Below are 17,833 nucleotides of genomic sequence, written 5' to 3'. Positions count from 1 at the left end.
TCATGAAAATTTATCATGAAAGGTAGCAAGGATTAAAAGGTAAGAGACAATTGCAAAAACAACCTTTTAACAACACAAAAATGGAACTGAAAAGTCAAATGAACATAATGAAGGACATAAATTCTCATGGTAAAGCCTGCTTTAAACATAGTATAAAATTTAGTTTAGGAAGGCTTTACTAATTAATAGAAATGATGGTTTAAAAAAAATCAGTTATGAAACTAATGAGAGTTTCAGCAACATTTCCAACAGAAAACAATTTCCTTATTCTAACAATTTAAGCTTTGGGCTCTATGTAGGAGATTAATTAAAAAATTCTGATGCTATTTCAGGTTTTATTCATACTGAAACAAAGCTTTTTAAACTGAAATATTGACAGTTATATTTCCCTCCATCTCTGTTCTAATGATCTCACTCCACCCGTCCAGCTGGATCAAGATGAGAGAAGGGAGAAAAAGTCTAACACAGAACTTTGCTTCCACAACAACAGCAGGAATAAGTCTGAGCATGAACACAGAAAAATTCACCTCACCACTGCCTATGATTGAGAGCTCCCAAATTGCGTCCTTTTGTGCACCACTGCTAAGAGCAGCAGCAGTTCTTGACCACACGAGCCCAGAGGAGGGACTAGAGCACTCAGTGAGGGGCAGAACTGGGGGAAACGCACAGAACACCCCATCCCACTGCAAGAGAGAACAGGTCAGGAGTTAGCGTTCCTCTCACCTTGGATGCTTGTCGAAGCCATCGCAAGTATTCAGCGAAGTTATCAAAACAAATGTAATAGGTCTGGCTTTGAGGTCCAGAGGAGCTAAATGCTAAGCAATGCTGGTGCTTTTTCACTTCTTCCACCTGCAGTAAAGGCAAAAAACAGTTGGTGAATAAGAATTGAAAGCTCTCTGCAGAACTCCCCAGGGCAAAGTTAAAACGTGTCCAGAAGGACCTCTTCAAAAAGAGTTGTACTAACCCTCTTGAGTACTCAAGCTGAGTGTCAAATATTCACCAAATCTACATAAGCAAGGAATCAGGACAACTGAAAGCAGTTTAACAGAACTTTTAAACCTGCCCACCTCTATTTTCCAGAATACTAGAAAATCTTCTATTAAAAAAAAAACAACAAAAAAAACCCCCACACCCCTCTTGCCAGGTGACTTAACCTCATGTCACATGAGCAGGAGATATGCAAACCTGAAGTGCTGCAGGCAGAGACAGATTTGGCAAGAATTCTAGTTTGAGCTGATAGTTGTTGGTAAGACTGAAATAAAAAGAAAATACATATGTTGCTGCTATTTTCAATGTTTAGGGCACTCTGGGTTTGTTTCCTTTCAACTTGGTCTTATTTTTTAAATTTTTTATTCCAGGTATTTGCAACCTTCTTTTTGCTCACTATTAGTAAGGTATGCAAAACATGAGACTTCCAGGTTTGATGAAGGAACCAAAGAAGGAAAACACCAAGAATGTCAACATTTTAAGAGAGACTGAGCACCATAAAAGGTTTCCTAGGGAGAGACATTTAAAACTGTCTTTAAATGACTTAAAGGAGCACAATTTATACTCCTGACTAGCAGTATGCTATTAAAAACAGGCTTAACAAAATGCTTAACAAAATGCTTCTCTTATACCCCAATTAAATTCTTTGGCATTTCTCAACATGCTAAAAAACACCCCAGAATACATCATTCTGCTACTGTACACGAGGAGTCCCACACAACTTATGGTCTCGGTGTCTCAGCACTGCATTCTGGAATGCCTTCGCAAACCAGGAAGTGCAGAGTATTTATGGGGTTGAGGAAGAATATTTTTTGAGCGATAATTTAAAAAACACTTAATTCCATGCCAAGCATCCTCCACCCAAGCTTTGTCAGCAGAAGCCCTCAGTACATTTTTCCCAGCTCAATTCTCCTTTTCTTTTTAAATTTGCTGTCAACTTTCAGTTTAACAGTCTGTATGTTTTACATTACAGGAGGCATTTTTGTGCCAAAACAACAACTTAGAAATTCCATGTTAAGCATTTAAGAAAAGGCACACAACCCTTCTTTAAATAATTTCTTTTTTGTCTTAAAGAGAAGTCCTATGAGGGCCTGAATTCTGCCCTTTCCAATATGCAGCAGCCAGGAATACCGTTCACTGCCAGAAAGTGGGAACACAGCTGCTATGAGAGAGGACACAGTCTCTACTTCAGCACATCCAGAAAAGAGTTGAACAATCACGTGAAGAATCGTAAAAAGGGATGGGAAAAAACTCCTAGAAGCAGGGACTGCTTTTCACACTGCTGGCATAGAATATTAACGAATCAACTCCAGTCTCTGTATGGAGCATTAGAAGCTTATTTCTCTCTCAATGACTCTTAAGTATTAAACTTATCAATATGCAAAAGTAAAATAACTATTTCAGGTGTAAATTCAACCTCAGGCTGAGGGAGTAAAATGGATTCTTTCCCCATTACCTTGGGTAACCAACCCAGTAATAGTAATCTGAACCCATATTTAAGCTGAAATTGTTAATGGTGTAATCCTACTGACTTCACTAAAAGTTTCACAGATGTAATTAATCAGAAAAAATCCAGCTTCAGCTTTTTGGAAATAAAAATGTTTGCTGCTGTTCACTTACATTAGACCACTACTCATACAATGCTGAATGCTCAAAAAACCCCAAGTATTCAAAATAAACCCATGCCCTTTTAGGTTGGTTTTCATATCTTAAGAGTAACACAGCATGGATAAAAACTGGACAAAGAGGCATACTACAGGTCATACACAATACAGATGTATGTATCATTTAGCTGTGTATGAATGCACCTATAAAATATTTATCACTGCACACAAGAAAAGGAGACTGTGATCCACAGAAAATTGAAWGCATTTCTATCACTGCTCTTTAACATTTCAATCCAACTTTGTAAATTGTTAAGCAGGAAGCTGACTACAATCAAAAGTCAGTTATTTGCTCTGATGATCCCACCTGCAGAACAAGCTTTTTTGGGGAAAGAAATCATCATAATTGAATATGATCTTCTCTATGTAAAGAGACAGGGGTTAAGCAAACAGCATTAGCAAGCCAATACTAAAAGCAAAATCTTACTTTTCCACCAATTAAAGGGAGGACATGCATCTTTCCAGTCTGGCTTTCTTTTACTGATGAGACAATTAGGCATGTTCCACAAAGGATAGCTTGGCGTCTTGTCCATCTGTTGACTGGCAAATGTATTTTCCCTTTTCGAACATTGTACATTCCTGAGAGCTGAATCCGTTCAGAGCTGCCAATGCTGTGGGGCTTTCCTGAAATGGAAACAAAAGCATCTACTTTATCACAGAGAATCTTTGCTACTTTCACTCAAGTCTTCTAGATACAGACCACTGCATGACAAATGAAAATCAGCTTCAGAACCATGCAGCAGATAATGGAGTATTGGCTTCAGTACAGATTTCCTTCATAGGTAGAAGTATATGAACAAGTTGCTATCATGAAGAGCAGACCACAGTCTTGCAGTCCAATAACCTGCAGTAGTCACAGAAGTACCAATTAATGGTATCAACCTTCTTCTATGGGACCTGGCAATCAAATGTTCATTCTCAACAGCAAGGTACCATACAAGGTACCTTACTGTTGAGTTCATGTTCATCCTACTGTAACTGCAAAAGGGGTGAGGTACTACTGCATATTCACTCATACCTTCGCATTTCACTGTCTCTTTTCTCATTATCCTTAAGGTCATGGTTTGAATAGCATAAATACAGCTTCCCATGCAGTGCAGTTCTTACTCCCTCCAGCCCACCCTGTTCAGCCCAAATCCCACAGCAGAGATGGTGCGCTAAGCCAGAACGTAAACAGAGACGACCTAGATGAAACCCCCAAATGACACTGTTTTAGTCTAACTAGAGCTTCAAAAAGAGTGAAGTACTTTTCTCTGTATTACAATGAATTCACTATTTATAATAATTCAGATTATTAGTTAGACTAACAATTAGACGAAATCTGTTAAAAGACTCTTCATCTCTAAACAGCTCAGAGTCTACTAATCTGATCTACTAATAGTATTGTGCTTCCTACAGAAACAACCATTAACAATGGTAGCATGATGAAGACAAGTGTCCATTTCTTGCCTCTGTTCTTACAGGACCAAGTTCTTTTAGGACATAAATGGGAAGAAGCACAATTAGCTCATTTTAATCCAAAGAATTTATCCACATCAAGTTACCATATCAAACCCTAAATCATCAAGCCCACATCTGAATCCCCCCCAAAAATCCTGAGTCTCCTGCAAACAGAGACAAGAGGTAATCATATTTAAGTTAAACTAGTTGAGATTTCTGGAAGAACATCAGTGGCAGTGAAACTTTGAAAGGGAGTTCGCCTTGATGGAGAACCAAAGGCTGCGTTACCTCTACATAGCTTCCTGATCATGACATCCAAGATAAATCACTCATCTTCCTACACTGATCTTCAATAAAAATACTTCAAAAACAAAGAATTATTAACAGGTTAGGACTCCAGAAAAGCAGAGGGTTGAATCTCTCTTCTAACCCAGATATTTCAGAACAGTGCCAGTTAAATCGAGGCACTGACGACTGCTGCACACTATTACTCCAGCTTGCTCCTACTCCTTATATGACAGCTCATTTGTCTCAATGAGTCTGCTCTTTCCTTCAAACTACCTCATTGAAGATAGAAGACACTTACCACATGGCCTACTCACAGTACTTCTCTCACCCCCCCCTATCCTGCACCAATTCTTGCCTTTATCTTTAAGAGCAGCCTTCTTGAATCTTCCTGCCAGTTTAATGAGCCAAGACCTGGCATGGTTACCTCAAACCTTGCTCTGCTCTAATAAACACTGTCATTTAGGCTACCAATGTCTGCCAGGTTGGATATGCAGGAACATTACTGATGCTTGAAGCTAAAAGACAGAAACTCTAATGCCTACACGGTATTGACATCTACTAAAATAATAATAAAAAAACCCCAGTCACCCCAAGAAAGCAATAATTTCACTGCCAGGCAAATTCAAATCCAACAACAGAAACTGTGGATAAACACTTTTCTTAAGCCCAACAGAACAGTGAAAGTGGAGAATGTCCATTGTACACAAAGTTATGGAAAGCCTGGTAGAGAATACAAGTCAGCAAAACAGAGAACAACTCAGCATTAGTTAAATACAGAAGCTGAATCAAACTGTACATTTGGAACATGAAAAATGTGGTTGCAAAGTAACTGATATTTTACCTAGCTTGTGCAGAACACTGCTGCAAAGCACTGATGAAAGCATTAACCACGCACAAAAGCAATAACATCTCTGTAATGGACTAAAAAGTGCCTGATAAATGCCAGAAGTATGGTTGTAGGAAGAATGGTTGTTAGGAGTATGGACAGTTTCACCTCAAAAGCAATGTTTTAAGCAAGATTGTCTCCCAGAGTCTGTTTCTGGCTGCATGCTCTAACTTATCACCTGTTTGGAAAAGCACAACTCATTGCTGAGGGAACTCTTCGGGACTGCAAAGCCCAGTCTGAATCCCTTGGGAAGCCAAGGGCATTCAGCGTCATGTATTTTAATATAGCTGAATTCAACTTTATCCCTGTAGGAACACAGAGCATAGGTCACACCTAATAAAGGGAGAACTGTGTCCTGGACAACACCAGTCCTCAGAAGTTCTTTGGGATTATGGTGGATAACAAAGAACATGAGCTCCCACTACAGCCAAGAGGCCTGGCATGAAACATGAGAACATTCAGTAGCAGTGGAGAAGTATCATTACCCTGTCTACCGCACTGGGAAAATGATTACTGGAATACCACACTAGCTGTCCACGCTTCAAAAAGGGTGCTGAAAAATTAGAGAACCTTCAGAAAATTACAGGAAAAAAAAAATCAGAATCCTGCGAAATCTGCTTCCTGGGAGAAGACTAAACAATTTGCTCTCTTGGATTAACCCCATAATTAGAGATACCTGGACCAGTAAGAGTACCCATAATTTTCAAAAAGGCAGTTCTGCAAACTTTTGATAACTTCAACTGTGGTTATAAGTTGCAAGTCACAGTAAATTATTATTGTTAATAAATCTTTACTAGAAAAGCTAGAACAGAGCTATGACTTGAAGTATTCATGCTAGGTTTAAACTGTACTTTCTCTCACACTACAGATTTGACGAAACAATTACCAGGGTAAAATCTTCAGCTATTCTCCCAAAGACTGTTGCAACAGCCCCTTCAAGTTCAAATGATTTAAGACACACTTTTCCTAGCAAGTTCTGCTCCTTGCTGCATGAAAGCTAGAACAGTCCTAATGAGAAAGTATACAATGCTGAACCTCCTTCTTTAAAACAAACTGTTTCTCTCTTCATATTCTCGTCCACACCACTACATAACTTGAAAAGTCTACATTTAATATTGGATCACATGTTGCCTGAAACAATCTGCTCACATATCATTCAGTTTTCTTCCTGTTAAAGGGTTGTAGCCATTGAAATTTAGTAGTATCACAGCATACTATTATTATGCAAGAGAAAAATTCACCAAATGGCAAAAGCTGCTGGCTTATTTTAAGTTTAAATAATGGTTATTCAAGGAGATATCAACTAATAGTGGAACCGGACCCCTAAATCCCCAGAAGTGGTGCAGATAATTTGGAGCAAAAGCCGTCTAACAGGAAGCAACTCTGCCTACTGAAAGACAAGCTTGAACAGACTGCAGCTTTAAAAAGCTCAGCTATTTGCTGCCAGAAGAGCATAAAGAACAGGAAAAGTTTAAACGACAGCAAGCTATGGAGATACTGCCACAACAAAAGAGGGATGGGAATTGAAAACAGAGCAAAGCAATCCCAATACTTGCTGCTCCTCACTTCACTGAGGAAAGCAGCAGGTGGCAGAGTCGCCCACTGCCCCAGAGCCCAGCTACTGCAATAAAGCACAGCAGTGACAGGAGGGAGCAGGAAAAAGAGCTAAGACTCAAATGTATCCACATTTATTTTTCACAGCCTGAAAAATAATCAAATGAGAAGGCATCCACAATTGATGCAGATGACCTTTTTCAGAGTTTAGAGGAGGGACAGACAATTAAAACTTCACTAGAACTTCTTTAGACTAAGGATCAAGAGGCAACAAAGAGCACAAATTATTGGATAATCATAGTGTCACCAGCAAAATAAATCAATTGTTGAGGTAACCTACCAGTGCTGGTGAAAATACTGTTGTCAGTAAAAGGATCAGCAGTTCTGAAATTACCTTCCTCAATCCGTCTGACAGACTTCCAATTTGCACTTGAGGAGATAGTGAAAGATTCACATTCAGATTTTTCTTCAGTTTTTACTATACCCAAAGGGAGTAGATGAGTTTTCCTAGAGGCTTATTATTTTGAAGCTGACAGTTCTGCAGATAAAAAGGTAACTATGATCCTTTGTGACTTGAAACACAAATTCAGTTCCTGCCAAAAACCTGAAGATAATTATTGCTGCCTTGATCAGAGTGGACGCAAGTATGCCAAAACATCTAGAAGAGTTGCATGCCAGAAAAGGCTTTTCAAATGTTAAACCCAACCAGAGCAGTTTGGGTATTTCAGCAAGAAACCATGAAAAGATTATTCTTCATTCCTGTCAGGACTCCAGAACTACAGCAACTCCGAAGCACAGCACATCCACAACCGGACTTTTGTTCTACACAAGGCATTAGAGGAGATGCCTCAAGGAATTACGAACAGACCATTAATTCGGCTATCTTGACATTCATGGTTGAGTTCCTCTCAGTTTTAGTTTGCCTTAAGACCTGGAGGGAAATTAGTGGTATTCAGAACAAGGACATAGAGAAAAGCACGGTCTCTGATTTAAAAGGCAGGACTGTTGTTTAGACCAAGAACCGTACTTAACAGGAAGCATGGATGGGACACCAGTGATCCTTCTATAATGTCAAAAACCTAAGACCTCCCCACAAGCAGCTTGAAGCAGCTCTGGGTACGCAACGTACTGACATCCTGCCTGGTGCAAAGACTTCAAACCTTATTAAATACCCATAGTCACTTGCTTTGGATTCCAGAATAAAGCTCTTTATCCTAGCAATGGAAGGCATATGGAATACATTACTATAAGAAGTTATAAGAGACCAGCTCATTATGGGACATAAAAGTATTTGGAAAAAAACCTCTGCAGTTATAAATCTGATTAAGTTGCGAGTACTTATTATTCCACCCTGTTCGAAAAGTACAGCCAATAAAGTCTGCCTGTAAAGAGTTATTTAAGACATTACCAAAATAAGAGTGGGGAAAAGTGTTGACATAAGAAACATGTTCACTTCTGTGCAGTGGGTTTTATTTTTATTACTAATATTGGTCTGACAGAATGAAAACTAAAAATTCTCCTAGGCCTGTATGACACAGTCAGCCTGGCTAACTTGAAAGATTGCCCTCTCAGAGCTGTCTCAGGTATTGTCTAACAATAAAAACATCTAGTTTTGCTGTTCAAAAATACAATTATACATCCTGTCACAGGATGTATTCAGTAGGAATAATGTCTAAGTTCGAGGATTTTCAGAAGTGACAGAATGACTCAGTTTTTCAGTGCCTAATTTAGGGACATCCTTTTCCAGCTACAGCTGGGCCAGCTAAAGAGGTCGTCCTTCTCATCTGTTCCTTGTTGGGTCCTTGGCCTGAGGCCCACATTGCATCAACCCTCCTGCATCAGCTGCTCATGGTAAGCTGTCCCTAAGCCCTTTCAGACAAAATAGGCTGCTTTAGGTCTTGCATCTCTTTTTGATTGAAAAAGCTTAGGAACAGCTCATGGTGAGTAGTACAGCATGGAGAACAGAGGGATGGCAAGCAGTGGCCAGAGCTGTAACACGGTAGCTGTGCTGAAGGGGATATGTAATTAAGCCCTCCCACAGCTTTCAGTGAGTGGTTTCACAAATAAGACATTTCACACACTAGCACTTTGTGAGCATCAAGTCTCTTCACAGTATACATTGGGGACACCCCCCTCAAACCTACCATGCAATTCTGAAGACTTTGGATGAAATCCACTACGAGAAGTTGAAGTATTTCCTAGCTGACCTGGTGAAATCTGTTGAGAGGGTGCAAGTCTCTCAGCTCATACCTGCAGTATCTTCTCAGACATACCTCTGAGTGGAAATCAAGAGCACTTCACACTGGCCTTGTCTACATCCCCCCCGCACCTCCCTCCCTTAGGCGCTGGTAGGCAACAACTGCACTGACCAGTGAAAGCAGGCAAACAAGCCCAAGCCAAGGCTTTGTCTAATTACAAGTGCAAACAGGGCTCAATTAGCTTAAAAACACTGAGAGCCCTTGAATGTCTTTGCCCACCTTCAGGAGAGAGCATTGGAATGAACAGTCATTGCTGAACCCCTAATACCAGATCACATTGCCTATTTCTACTCTTACCCAAGCTCTTTCAGTAAATACAGAGAAAGCTATGGCCCAGGATATTTTGGAAGCTTCTCAGTCATTTAAGGCTGCTTCCTCCTGCATTCTTGTCAAAGCAAGGACAGCAGTGATGACTTCAGGCAAGGCCCCAACACAATGAGATGTATAAAAAGAAAGCAGCAAGTTGGATAAAAAAAGCTGGAGCAGGGCAAGGCAGCAGAAAAATACAAGTAACATAATTCTGAAACTATTGTACTGCTCTCATATTTTTTACTTTAAACTCATGAGGAAAGCCTACACACAGTTACATGCTTATAAAAAAAAAAAAAAAGCTTCAAGTGGATTTTTCCTTGCTGAAGTTGCTACACTCATAATTTAAGAACAAAGGCAGAGAATTAGCTGTTCTTACAGTTAACTAAGATCAAGGATTCATCTAATCTAGTAGTCCCTGACAGCAATCAACAGAGGATGCTTTTGCAAAGGTAACCAAGTAATATTTTAACCTGGAAAACCATCCTCTTCCAAAACCAGGATTTGCATCTTTGCATTCAAATCTACTTAGACCCTTAAAAATTCCTACGAGACTTATCATGTGGCTGTTGATTGATTTTGTATTTGTTAGAGAATATCGGACTGAAGCTGTCTAGAATTAATTGCTTAGCATAACTTGCTTAGCATTAGTAGCTAAATTTGCTGAAGCCTTAGGCCTCAGGCTGTGAACTTTTACTTAGATAAGTAAAAGGGGGCCCCTGAGCCGGTTCAAGCTGGAGGGATAAAGAAGTTACACGGACAGCAGGAGCAGCCAACCTTGAAGATAAGAAAAGAAGCAGCCTGCCTAGAGACAATGAAGGGGCCCAAGGAAGAAGGGGAAGAACCCAGACCTAACTATTACTATTGGTCCAAACTATCGCTTAAGGGGTGGGGAATTTAGATTGTAAGGGTATAATTGCGCAGGGATTTCTTTGTTCGGGGTCCCTCTTCAGAGGCACCCAGCTCGAGCTGTAATTACCACATGTGTATTGTTAAATTTTATTTCTCTCCAATCTGACTTCGAACTTCTGCCTCAGCAGGAACCTAGGGTCGGACCCTGTTACGGAGGCCAGCGAGCCTAACTTTCCATAACAGTTTGCTCTGCTGAACAAGGACTCAAGTCACCATTATACTGTTTTTATGGGCATGTAACTATTAGAATAGACTTTACTCTTTATACTCCCCATTTTGCTGCATTCTGTTTTAATTTGGGGGCTGGGGGAAGCTCTGAAGTGGTTATATTTCCTCTACAAATTAGCAGTTCAATTTCTAGTACTTGAGGACTGTTACCTTTTCACCCAAGAAATAGAAGTAGACCATAAAGGCTGGATTTTATAGAATTGTGTTACCTCATTTTTTTCTTTAAAGAGACATTCATTATGAGACAAAACAGGCAGATGGACAAGCTTTTAGTAATTGTGAAGTATATTCCAACTTTACAACAAGATCTTCCTTAAAGAGAAGCATTATCACTATATGATGTGATAGAATAAAACATATCTATTAGTTTTATAGCAATAATCCTGCTTTCCATTTATATAAAATCCTTACTGGAGAAAAAGGTTTGTATGCATTTCACAATGCAGAAAGTGTCCCTCTATTCTTTCTTCCACTGAGATAGAGTTCAGTTTTTGTTCACTGGATTATTCCTTGTATCCTGTTCTCACAAGACTCACCACCTCCATCAATAAACCCTAATAAGATGGTATCAACACTTAAAAAGATACTGTAGATAAAAAAAATAACAAAAAAAGACTTTTTAAAAAGGCATTTCTATCAAGCATTATGTATTTATCAGTGGAAAATGGCTGCAATTGCTTTAGTGTCAAAAGCTAAATCAACCTGTGTAAGACAAAAGCTTCTGAAAAAGCTAATAGTGACTCAGCAGAAGTCATTAAAAAAAAATAAATAAAAAAAAAATCAGTGTTAACCTAGCATGAATCCTGTGCTGGGACAAGTTAAGACAGGCAACAGGCTCAGGTAGGAGGTACAACAGTGAACAGGATGTTGCTTGCAATTAAAAGCAAGCAAGCACAGTGACAGCTCCTCTGGATTACTACGTAGAGGCAGTGCACCCCGAGTCTTAGTATCCAGTTGTTGTGACCATAACGAGTTCCAGATGTAGCAGCACAAATATATTTTGAAAGCCTTTAGCTGTAGAGTATAGCATGCATATGGGGAGGAAAAAAAAGGGAGGGAGGAACCCACTCCCTTAAACTCTTCATCTTATCATTCCCTACAGAGCATTCCTGTGGCTGAAACGCAGGTCTGTCACACTCAAGCTCCCGGCCCCAAGCATTCCTATCCCCCTCCCTTGTCTGCAGGAAATTAAAGCAAGTAATGTGCAGGCAGGTTGTTCATTTATTGCAGCAAGACAAAGAGACGCTCAAGGCTCCCTTGATGTCCTGACTTTTGCTTACATGAGAAATATACGGAGTGTGAGTTGAAATCTATTGTTATATCCAAATACTTCAGCTTGAAGAAAGCTTTTAGTGGAGAGAGAGCTTCCTATTCTTCAGCAGTAAACCTCAATACCCACTCCTTTGGAAAATTATCGTACGTCACCTCTGTGTGGAAAAATAATTGAAATGCAGTGAGGAGAAGGAACCATCAAGAGAAAAAGTCTTCTTTCTCCTGTGCTTTAACAAGGTAATAGGAGGCTACAGTATTGGTCTAGAGCATCCAGGAAGTACTATCTAAAACAGCTTTCTCATCTTGAACTTAAGATTCATTTAAGAAAGCTACTGAAGAAGATTTTTGATTAATCTTCTACCAAATATTTTTGCCAAAAGTAAATTTAATGCAGAATAAGCCTAATATTGAGAAGATTTGCACCAGTACCTGATCACATCTCTTACCAGTATAGTTCATAAAAACAATACTTCAGCAACAGATTTCATGTTATCCCTTATTAAGATGACCTCAGGAAGCTCAACTTCCTGAACAGTTTTACAGTTGTATGCACTACTGTTAGACCCAGGAATTTAACAGATGGGGCCAAAAATCTAAACCTCACAAATACGCCAGCAGTATCAGCAAGGGAACCTGTACAATTTCAGTAGGATAGGACCCAATGACTGCTCAGTCTGATCTTTCCCCTTTCTCCCCCCCTTCCCAATCCTCATAAAGCACAGCTGAAGAGAATCCTGGAAACGTGCATTCATTTTTGTGAAGTCATGCAAAATTGAATTCTACTTATTATATTTCCAACACACAATAAAGCTACAAGCACAGTAAAATCCCTGGCATCCCAAAGGATACTTACCCTGTCTAACGCAATTGCTATATTGGCAAAAGCTCTGAGCTAACCAACTGTTTTAGGCAAAGCTGTAGTCTTGATGGAATTTAAGAGCAAAACTGCACTGATAACTCCACTGAAGTTAACTGCGGCTTTCAGGTTTTATCAGCGTTAGATGCTCAAGATGAAGTATAGTAACGTAAGCTCAAAATAACTACTTGAACACACACTCCTCTGAGAAGGAACGACGGCAGCCCCTGGCAGTAGTTCATCTGCATGTCTTAATACCATGACAGAAAGATGAAAACCAGTTTTGCCAGTAAAAAAACAAGACAACTCCCTCTCCTCCCCATCCCTGCACCTACCTTATTCTGAGCACAGTAAGATGTGGCTGGTCAAATGTAAAGACATGATCAATTTAGCTGAACAGCTCAGCTTACAGAGCTACAGAAGAACAAATACTTTTACACACACTAGCTCAAGAATGGTTTCACATGAACTTCATACATGACACAAATGCCACCTCTTTCAAGGTATTCTAGGCTAAAATTTCAGCAACCATGAACTATTATATATAGGACAAACTATTTTGTGCATTAAATGTATTCAAGTTGTTAGTACAGCAATTCTCTCCTTGCTCTTTCATCAGAAGAAACCAGATCCGGTATTCTATAACATTTCTAAAAGTATATGATAATCTAAATCTTTGCAAAGGTAACGCATTTTAGAGTATATGACATTTCCTACAATAGATTGCTGTACCAGTATTATTGTACAGATCAAAATCTAAATGTAACTTTTATTATAAAACTCATCTGATAAGCAGTTTATGTCAAAACAATTCTGTACAGTATTGCAAGGCTATGACTAGCACATCTCAATTAGGTCTAGCTTAAAGATCCCAAAGCATTTTGAGATGGAACAACATGTAAAGATGTTAGACACTGTCTGGTCAAGTCTCTCCAAAGTTTAGCACTGTAAAAAGAAAGCCAGAACGTTGGATTTAAAACTATCAAGCACCTACAATCAAATGCTGCATTATCTAATAAATATAAAAAGTGAAACAAGTAGGTAAAAATGGACCGACTACTTCAAGCCGCACAGAGACAGAAAAAATACAAAACCCAGCAGAAATGGCATAAGCACATTAGTTGGACAGACTACCTGGCACAGCCTTAAACACTAAACATTTCAAATTCAGTTTCATTAATACAAGGTTTCCTTGCTAAGACAAGAAGGAATTCTGGCTGGGCAATGTCCCTATAAAACAGTCTTACTCCATTACATAAGCCAGTCTGCTCACAACTCGCTATGTAAGCTTGGCTCAGACATTTTATATCTATGCCTGGCCTGCTTTTTCCATATAATAGTAGCCAATGTGTGTGTGTGTGTGCATGCATGCATGTTTGTGTAAGTAATATGCTTAGACAAACTTTTTTTAATAGCAAATCTAAGTAGGAGCCTTTTGGGTTTACAGCTTTGACTTCAGTAAATGGGACGGAGTAGAACTTCAGCTGCAAGTGAGAACTGCAGCAGGCCAGGACTCTTCGCTGGCACCTGTCTCCCCTTCTCTCCTGCGACTCCAGAGCTAGAGACTGTTCCTGCTAACACCCATAACAGTCCTTTGTCATCAGTTTGCTCTTAGCAGCTTCAAAACAATCCTGCAGAGAAGACTGGATGCTGAAAACGGAGAGAAAGGACCAACAGGTACCCTTAGAAAGTTTCACTACCTTGATTTCTGCCTGCTTATAGCTGACGTTGTTTCGTTGCTGGAGAACACACGCCCTTCGATTACTCTTAAATAGGATTGTGTCATTCAAAAATTTTTTTTTAATTTACATGACAATCAGGTTATGCTGACATGCATCAAATTTGTCTATAAACACTTGAAAGTATGCGGCAATAAGAGACAACTTATATCAAAACTCCATAGTTCAGACCAAATTCCAGAGAGAAACAAAGATGAGGAATAGAAGGTTGGTTTCACAAAGCACGAGAACAAGGAAACAGCAGGCAGTGGGAGATACGTATCAGGAAGACACATGAAAGGGAACATTTTCCCAATGCCTTTCTAGTCTTGGAAACAGAGGCAGAGCAGATTTATCATATGCCCACAGATACCAGGTTTAACACTGTTTCTTCTCTTTTCTACCACAGAGACTATAAGTAACCGGACAGCATACGGGAATTGTCTGGGAGTGCATGTTATATGATTTTATTACAAAGGGGAGGGGAAAAAAACCAGAAAAGATCAGCTTTTTCCATTCCCTCTCTAAATCAACTATCACACATCTGAGTCATCTCCAAACCAATCAGTTTTCTGCCCAAAGCACTCAAAAGGTCTGTGAAAAGACCATCACACCTGGTAGCTAATAAGCCTCACTAAGAATTGTTTCATGTTGTGCAGCTTTATTAATAAAAAAAAGGAGAAAATTTCCTCACCCACAGCAAGGGGAGAAAAAGCCTATGCAAAGGTCCAGTTTTACAAGTATGTAGTCTGATTTAGAGCTCCCAAAGTCAGTTTTAGGTCAGGAAGTTGTCTAAGATAAATCAAAATAAGTTTGTAAATTCAGCTTTGGCAGGAAAGTGAGTGTGCTAAAAACAACCCCAGGAGCTTGAAAGTTCCTCAGAGCACCACTTAAACCCTGGTTCACAATAATTTTAGAAAGAACTCTGTTAGTACTCCCCATGAGTGCTTTCTACAACACTGGTGGGATAAATTTGAAGCTAGGACTACCTGGCAAAGCTCTCTCCTCTCAGAGAAATGCCATCATGCAAAGTCTGAAGTGCCTACCTGTGTAGCTGAGGCACCCATCCTGAAGGCTGAGCACCTTCTTTACTGGCATTTTAATCCAAGACCTCTCAATACCAAAAGATAAGAGCAGTCCAGCTGGACAGAGTTCCATATAGTCCAGCACAAGTATGTATTTAGGTATTTTGATCATGGTCAGACCACAGTAATATTTCATATTTTTGCCATAGAAATTAATGCTTTCTGTATCATGGGAAAAGAAAATGGTGGTTGAAGATACACTGTATTTAAACGTCTGCTTAGGAAAAGCACAACTGAAACAGTTTCACCTCCAAAACTAGCACCAAAAAAAAAAAAAAAACAGCATGAGCACATGAGGACACATGCACAAGACAGCGTATGCAAGAGAGAGCAGGCACACATTGTTTTAATTCAACACATATTAACCTCTTAATTAAAACTGTAAAAAAAAAATGTAAGCAGGGAAAAAAAACTAGAATACACAAGATTTAGTTTCTTCAAGGTCTGTATTTTGATCCACCCAATCTAACTGTCCTGTCTTTTAAGTCTTCAGGTCCTTATAAAGCAACAGATCACATCACATTTGTTTTACTGAAAGTCATTTCGTAGGTTGCAAGTGGAATGCAGTGGAATGCAAACGGTCTGGACTCCACAACCACACAAGCTCACGGCACAAAGCCTCCTCTGCGCTGTCTCACCTGCCACTGTACTAAACTGAGCAGAGACGGAACAAGGGAACGGGCACCAGAGTCCTCTTCTTCCCTCCCTTTTTCAGAGCTCTGCTCTGTTATGGAATATAGCAACACATCCACAATATAAAGCCATTCTTCAGAGATCACCACTAGTGCTGATCCCTCTAAAACATATATAAAGCACTTTGTCGGAAAAACACAGGAAAAGCTCATGATGATATCCCATTCACAAACACTCACATTCACAGGATTAAGTTTTAAAAGTGTTTGGATAAATTTTGAAAATACTCCTTCCCAAAATACCATCTTTTTGATTATTCTGCCCGTTCACCCTCCTTGGAAATAGGAGAACTGAAACTCCCAAAGAATTTTTTTTTTTTGGACACAATCTATTTATGTTTCAAATATCTTCATCTCCACCCCAGTAAGAAAGGAAAGGAAGAGGTCAAGGATATATTATACTTACAAGCTGTTTTTTAGTCCTCTGTGGATTGTCAGTGCTTTAGTTTTGTTTATAATACTGTAGAAACAAAAATAAAGATCTATCCAGTGAACTTTATTATTAGGAGCAAAGAGAACATTAAAATTAATTACATTTGAACTATTTACTTTGAACAAAGAAAATATGTTGGGTACAAAATGCCAAACATACAGTGGACCTCCAAACTGGTAACATTCTATTTCACTTCAGATCAGTGGTATTTGTATTAATGATTAAAAAAATGTTTGTTATATGGTTCTGTCAAGTGAACTGATTAATAGATGACCTAATTTACTGGCATTTTAAGTATCAAAAGATTTCCTATAGCTAGACAGATCACCTTTGACTACCGAAAGAACAATGAAACACCATAAAATTATTCAAAGCCAAGTTTTTACCACAATATTAAAGGCAGAAGGATTCAAACAGATTTATTTTCTCTTGTACTTCATTACTCTTCTGGATATGCACACACCAAAAAATGAAGGATACATGCCTGAAAACAGCTTCCCTTAAAGCTGGGGGATCTTACAGAAAGTAAGAAGAGAAGAAAACAATTTTGAGAGCGTACATTGGCTTACAAGAAGAGATAGTACACTTGGGAAAGACATTCCAATAAGAGGACCAGACAAAATTATTTTATCAGTAGCAACTGAAATTAAGCCTGTTCTTCCACTCTTACTAGAAGGCTGATGAAACTACTCATGAAATTCTGCTGGATTCAACTTGTCTAAGTCACCAGAGTTGGTTCATCAGTCTGCCCACACAACAAACTCACAAACCTAAATTGGCATCGGCAAACATATCTCACAGCATTAGGCAATAGGCCAAATTTTGCTGAGTCCCCCCCACCTCCCCAAGAAAATGGGGAACAGCTGCTCAGTCAGCTATCGCTGCCCAAATAACTGAATTCCTTCTCTGTTATAATTGAGCTTGGAACCGCTATTGCCATCTTCATGTAGGGGTGTGTGGGTGTGCAGATGTATACGCGTGTATGGGTACGGGGAGAAGGATTTAGGCCCTAAAAGCATGCCATCTCTGGTTCAAGCACCAAGCAGGAAGCTGTTGCTGCCACCACCAGTAGAACCATCCCTACGAGATCTTGGGGAACCAAGTGCCTGGTGACACAGCTAAAAGGAAACAAGAGATAGACTTATGAACAGGAATTCCTCAATGGAATGCCCACAAGGGTTCAGCAGAAGTACGGAGGGAGGGAGCACTGCCTCTCCAGCGTGGAAAAGCAAAAGGCATTTCCTGACTGCC

At 39.5% G+C, this 17,833-nt stretch overlaps 1 protein-coding gene across 2 annotated transcripts in view; it reads right to left on the bottom strand.

The window, feature by feature from the left end:
* Positions 1–17,833, bottom strand: part of PHLPP1 (PH domain and leucine rich repeat protein phosphatase 1) — a 101,298-nt gene that overhangs the window by 59,842 nt on the left and 23,623 nt on the right. For both annotated transcript variants that reach the window (XM_026079832.1, XM_026079831.1), the window contains exons 2-3: positions 3,079–3,275; positions 724–849 (exon numbers count right to left, since the gene is read on the bottom strand). In XM_026079832.1, coding sequence (XP_025935617.1) covers positions 724–849; positions 3,079–3,228 — 276 coding nt within the window. In that variant the 5' untranslated portion in view covers positions 3,229–3,275. The remainder of the gene's footprint in view (positions 1–723; positions 850–3,078; positions 3,276–17,833) is intronic.

This window comes from Apteryx rowi, unplaced genomic scaffold (genome assembly GCF_003343035.1).
Source record: "Apteryx rowi isolate R43461 unplaced genomic scaffold, aptRow1 scaffold_50, whole genome shotgun sequence".
Lineage (NCBI taxonomy): Eukaryota > Metazoa > Chordata > Aves > Apterygiformes > Apterygidae > Apteryx > Apteryx rowi.
The sequence above is the reverse complement of the archived record's forward strand: the minus strand, read 5'-3'. Positions and strand labels throughout refer to the sequence as shown.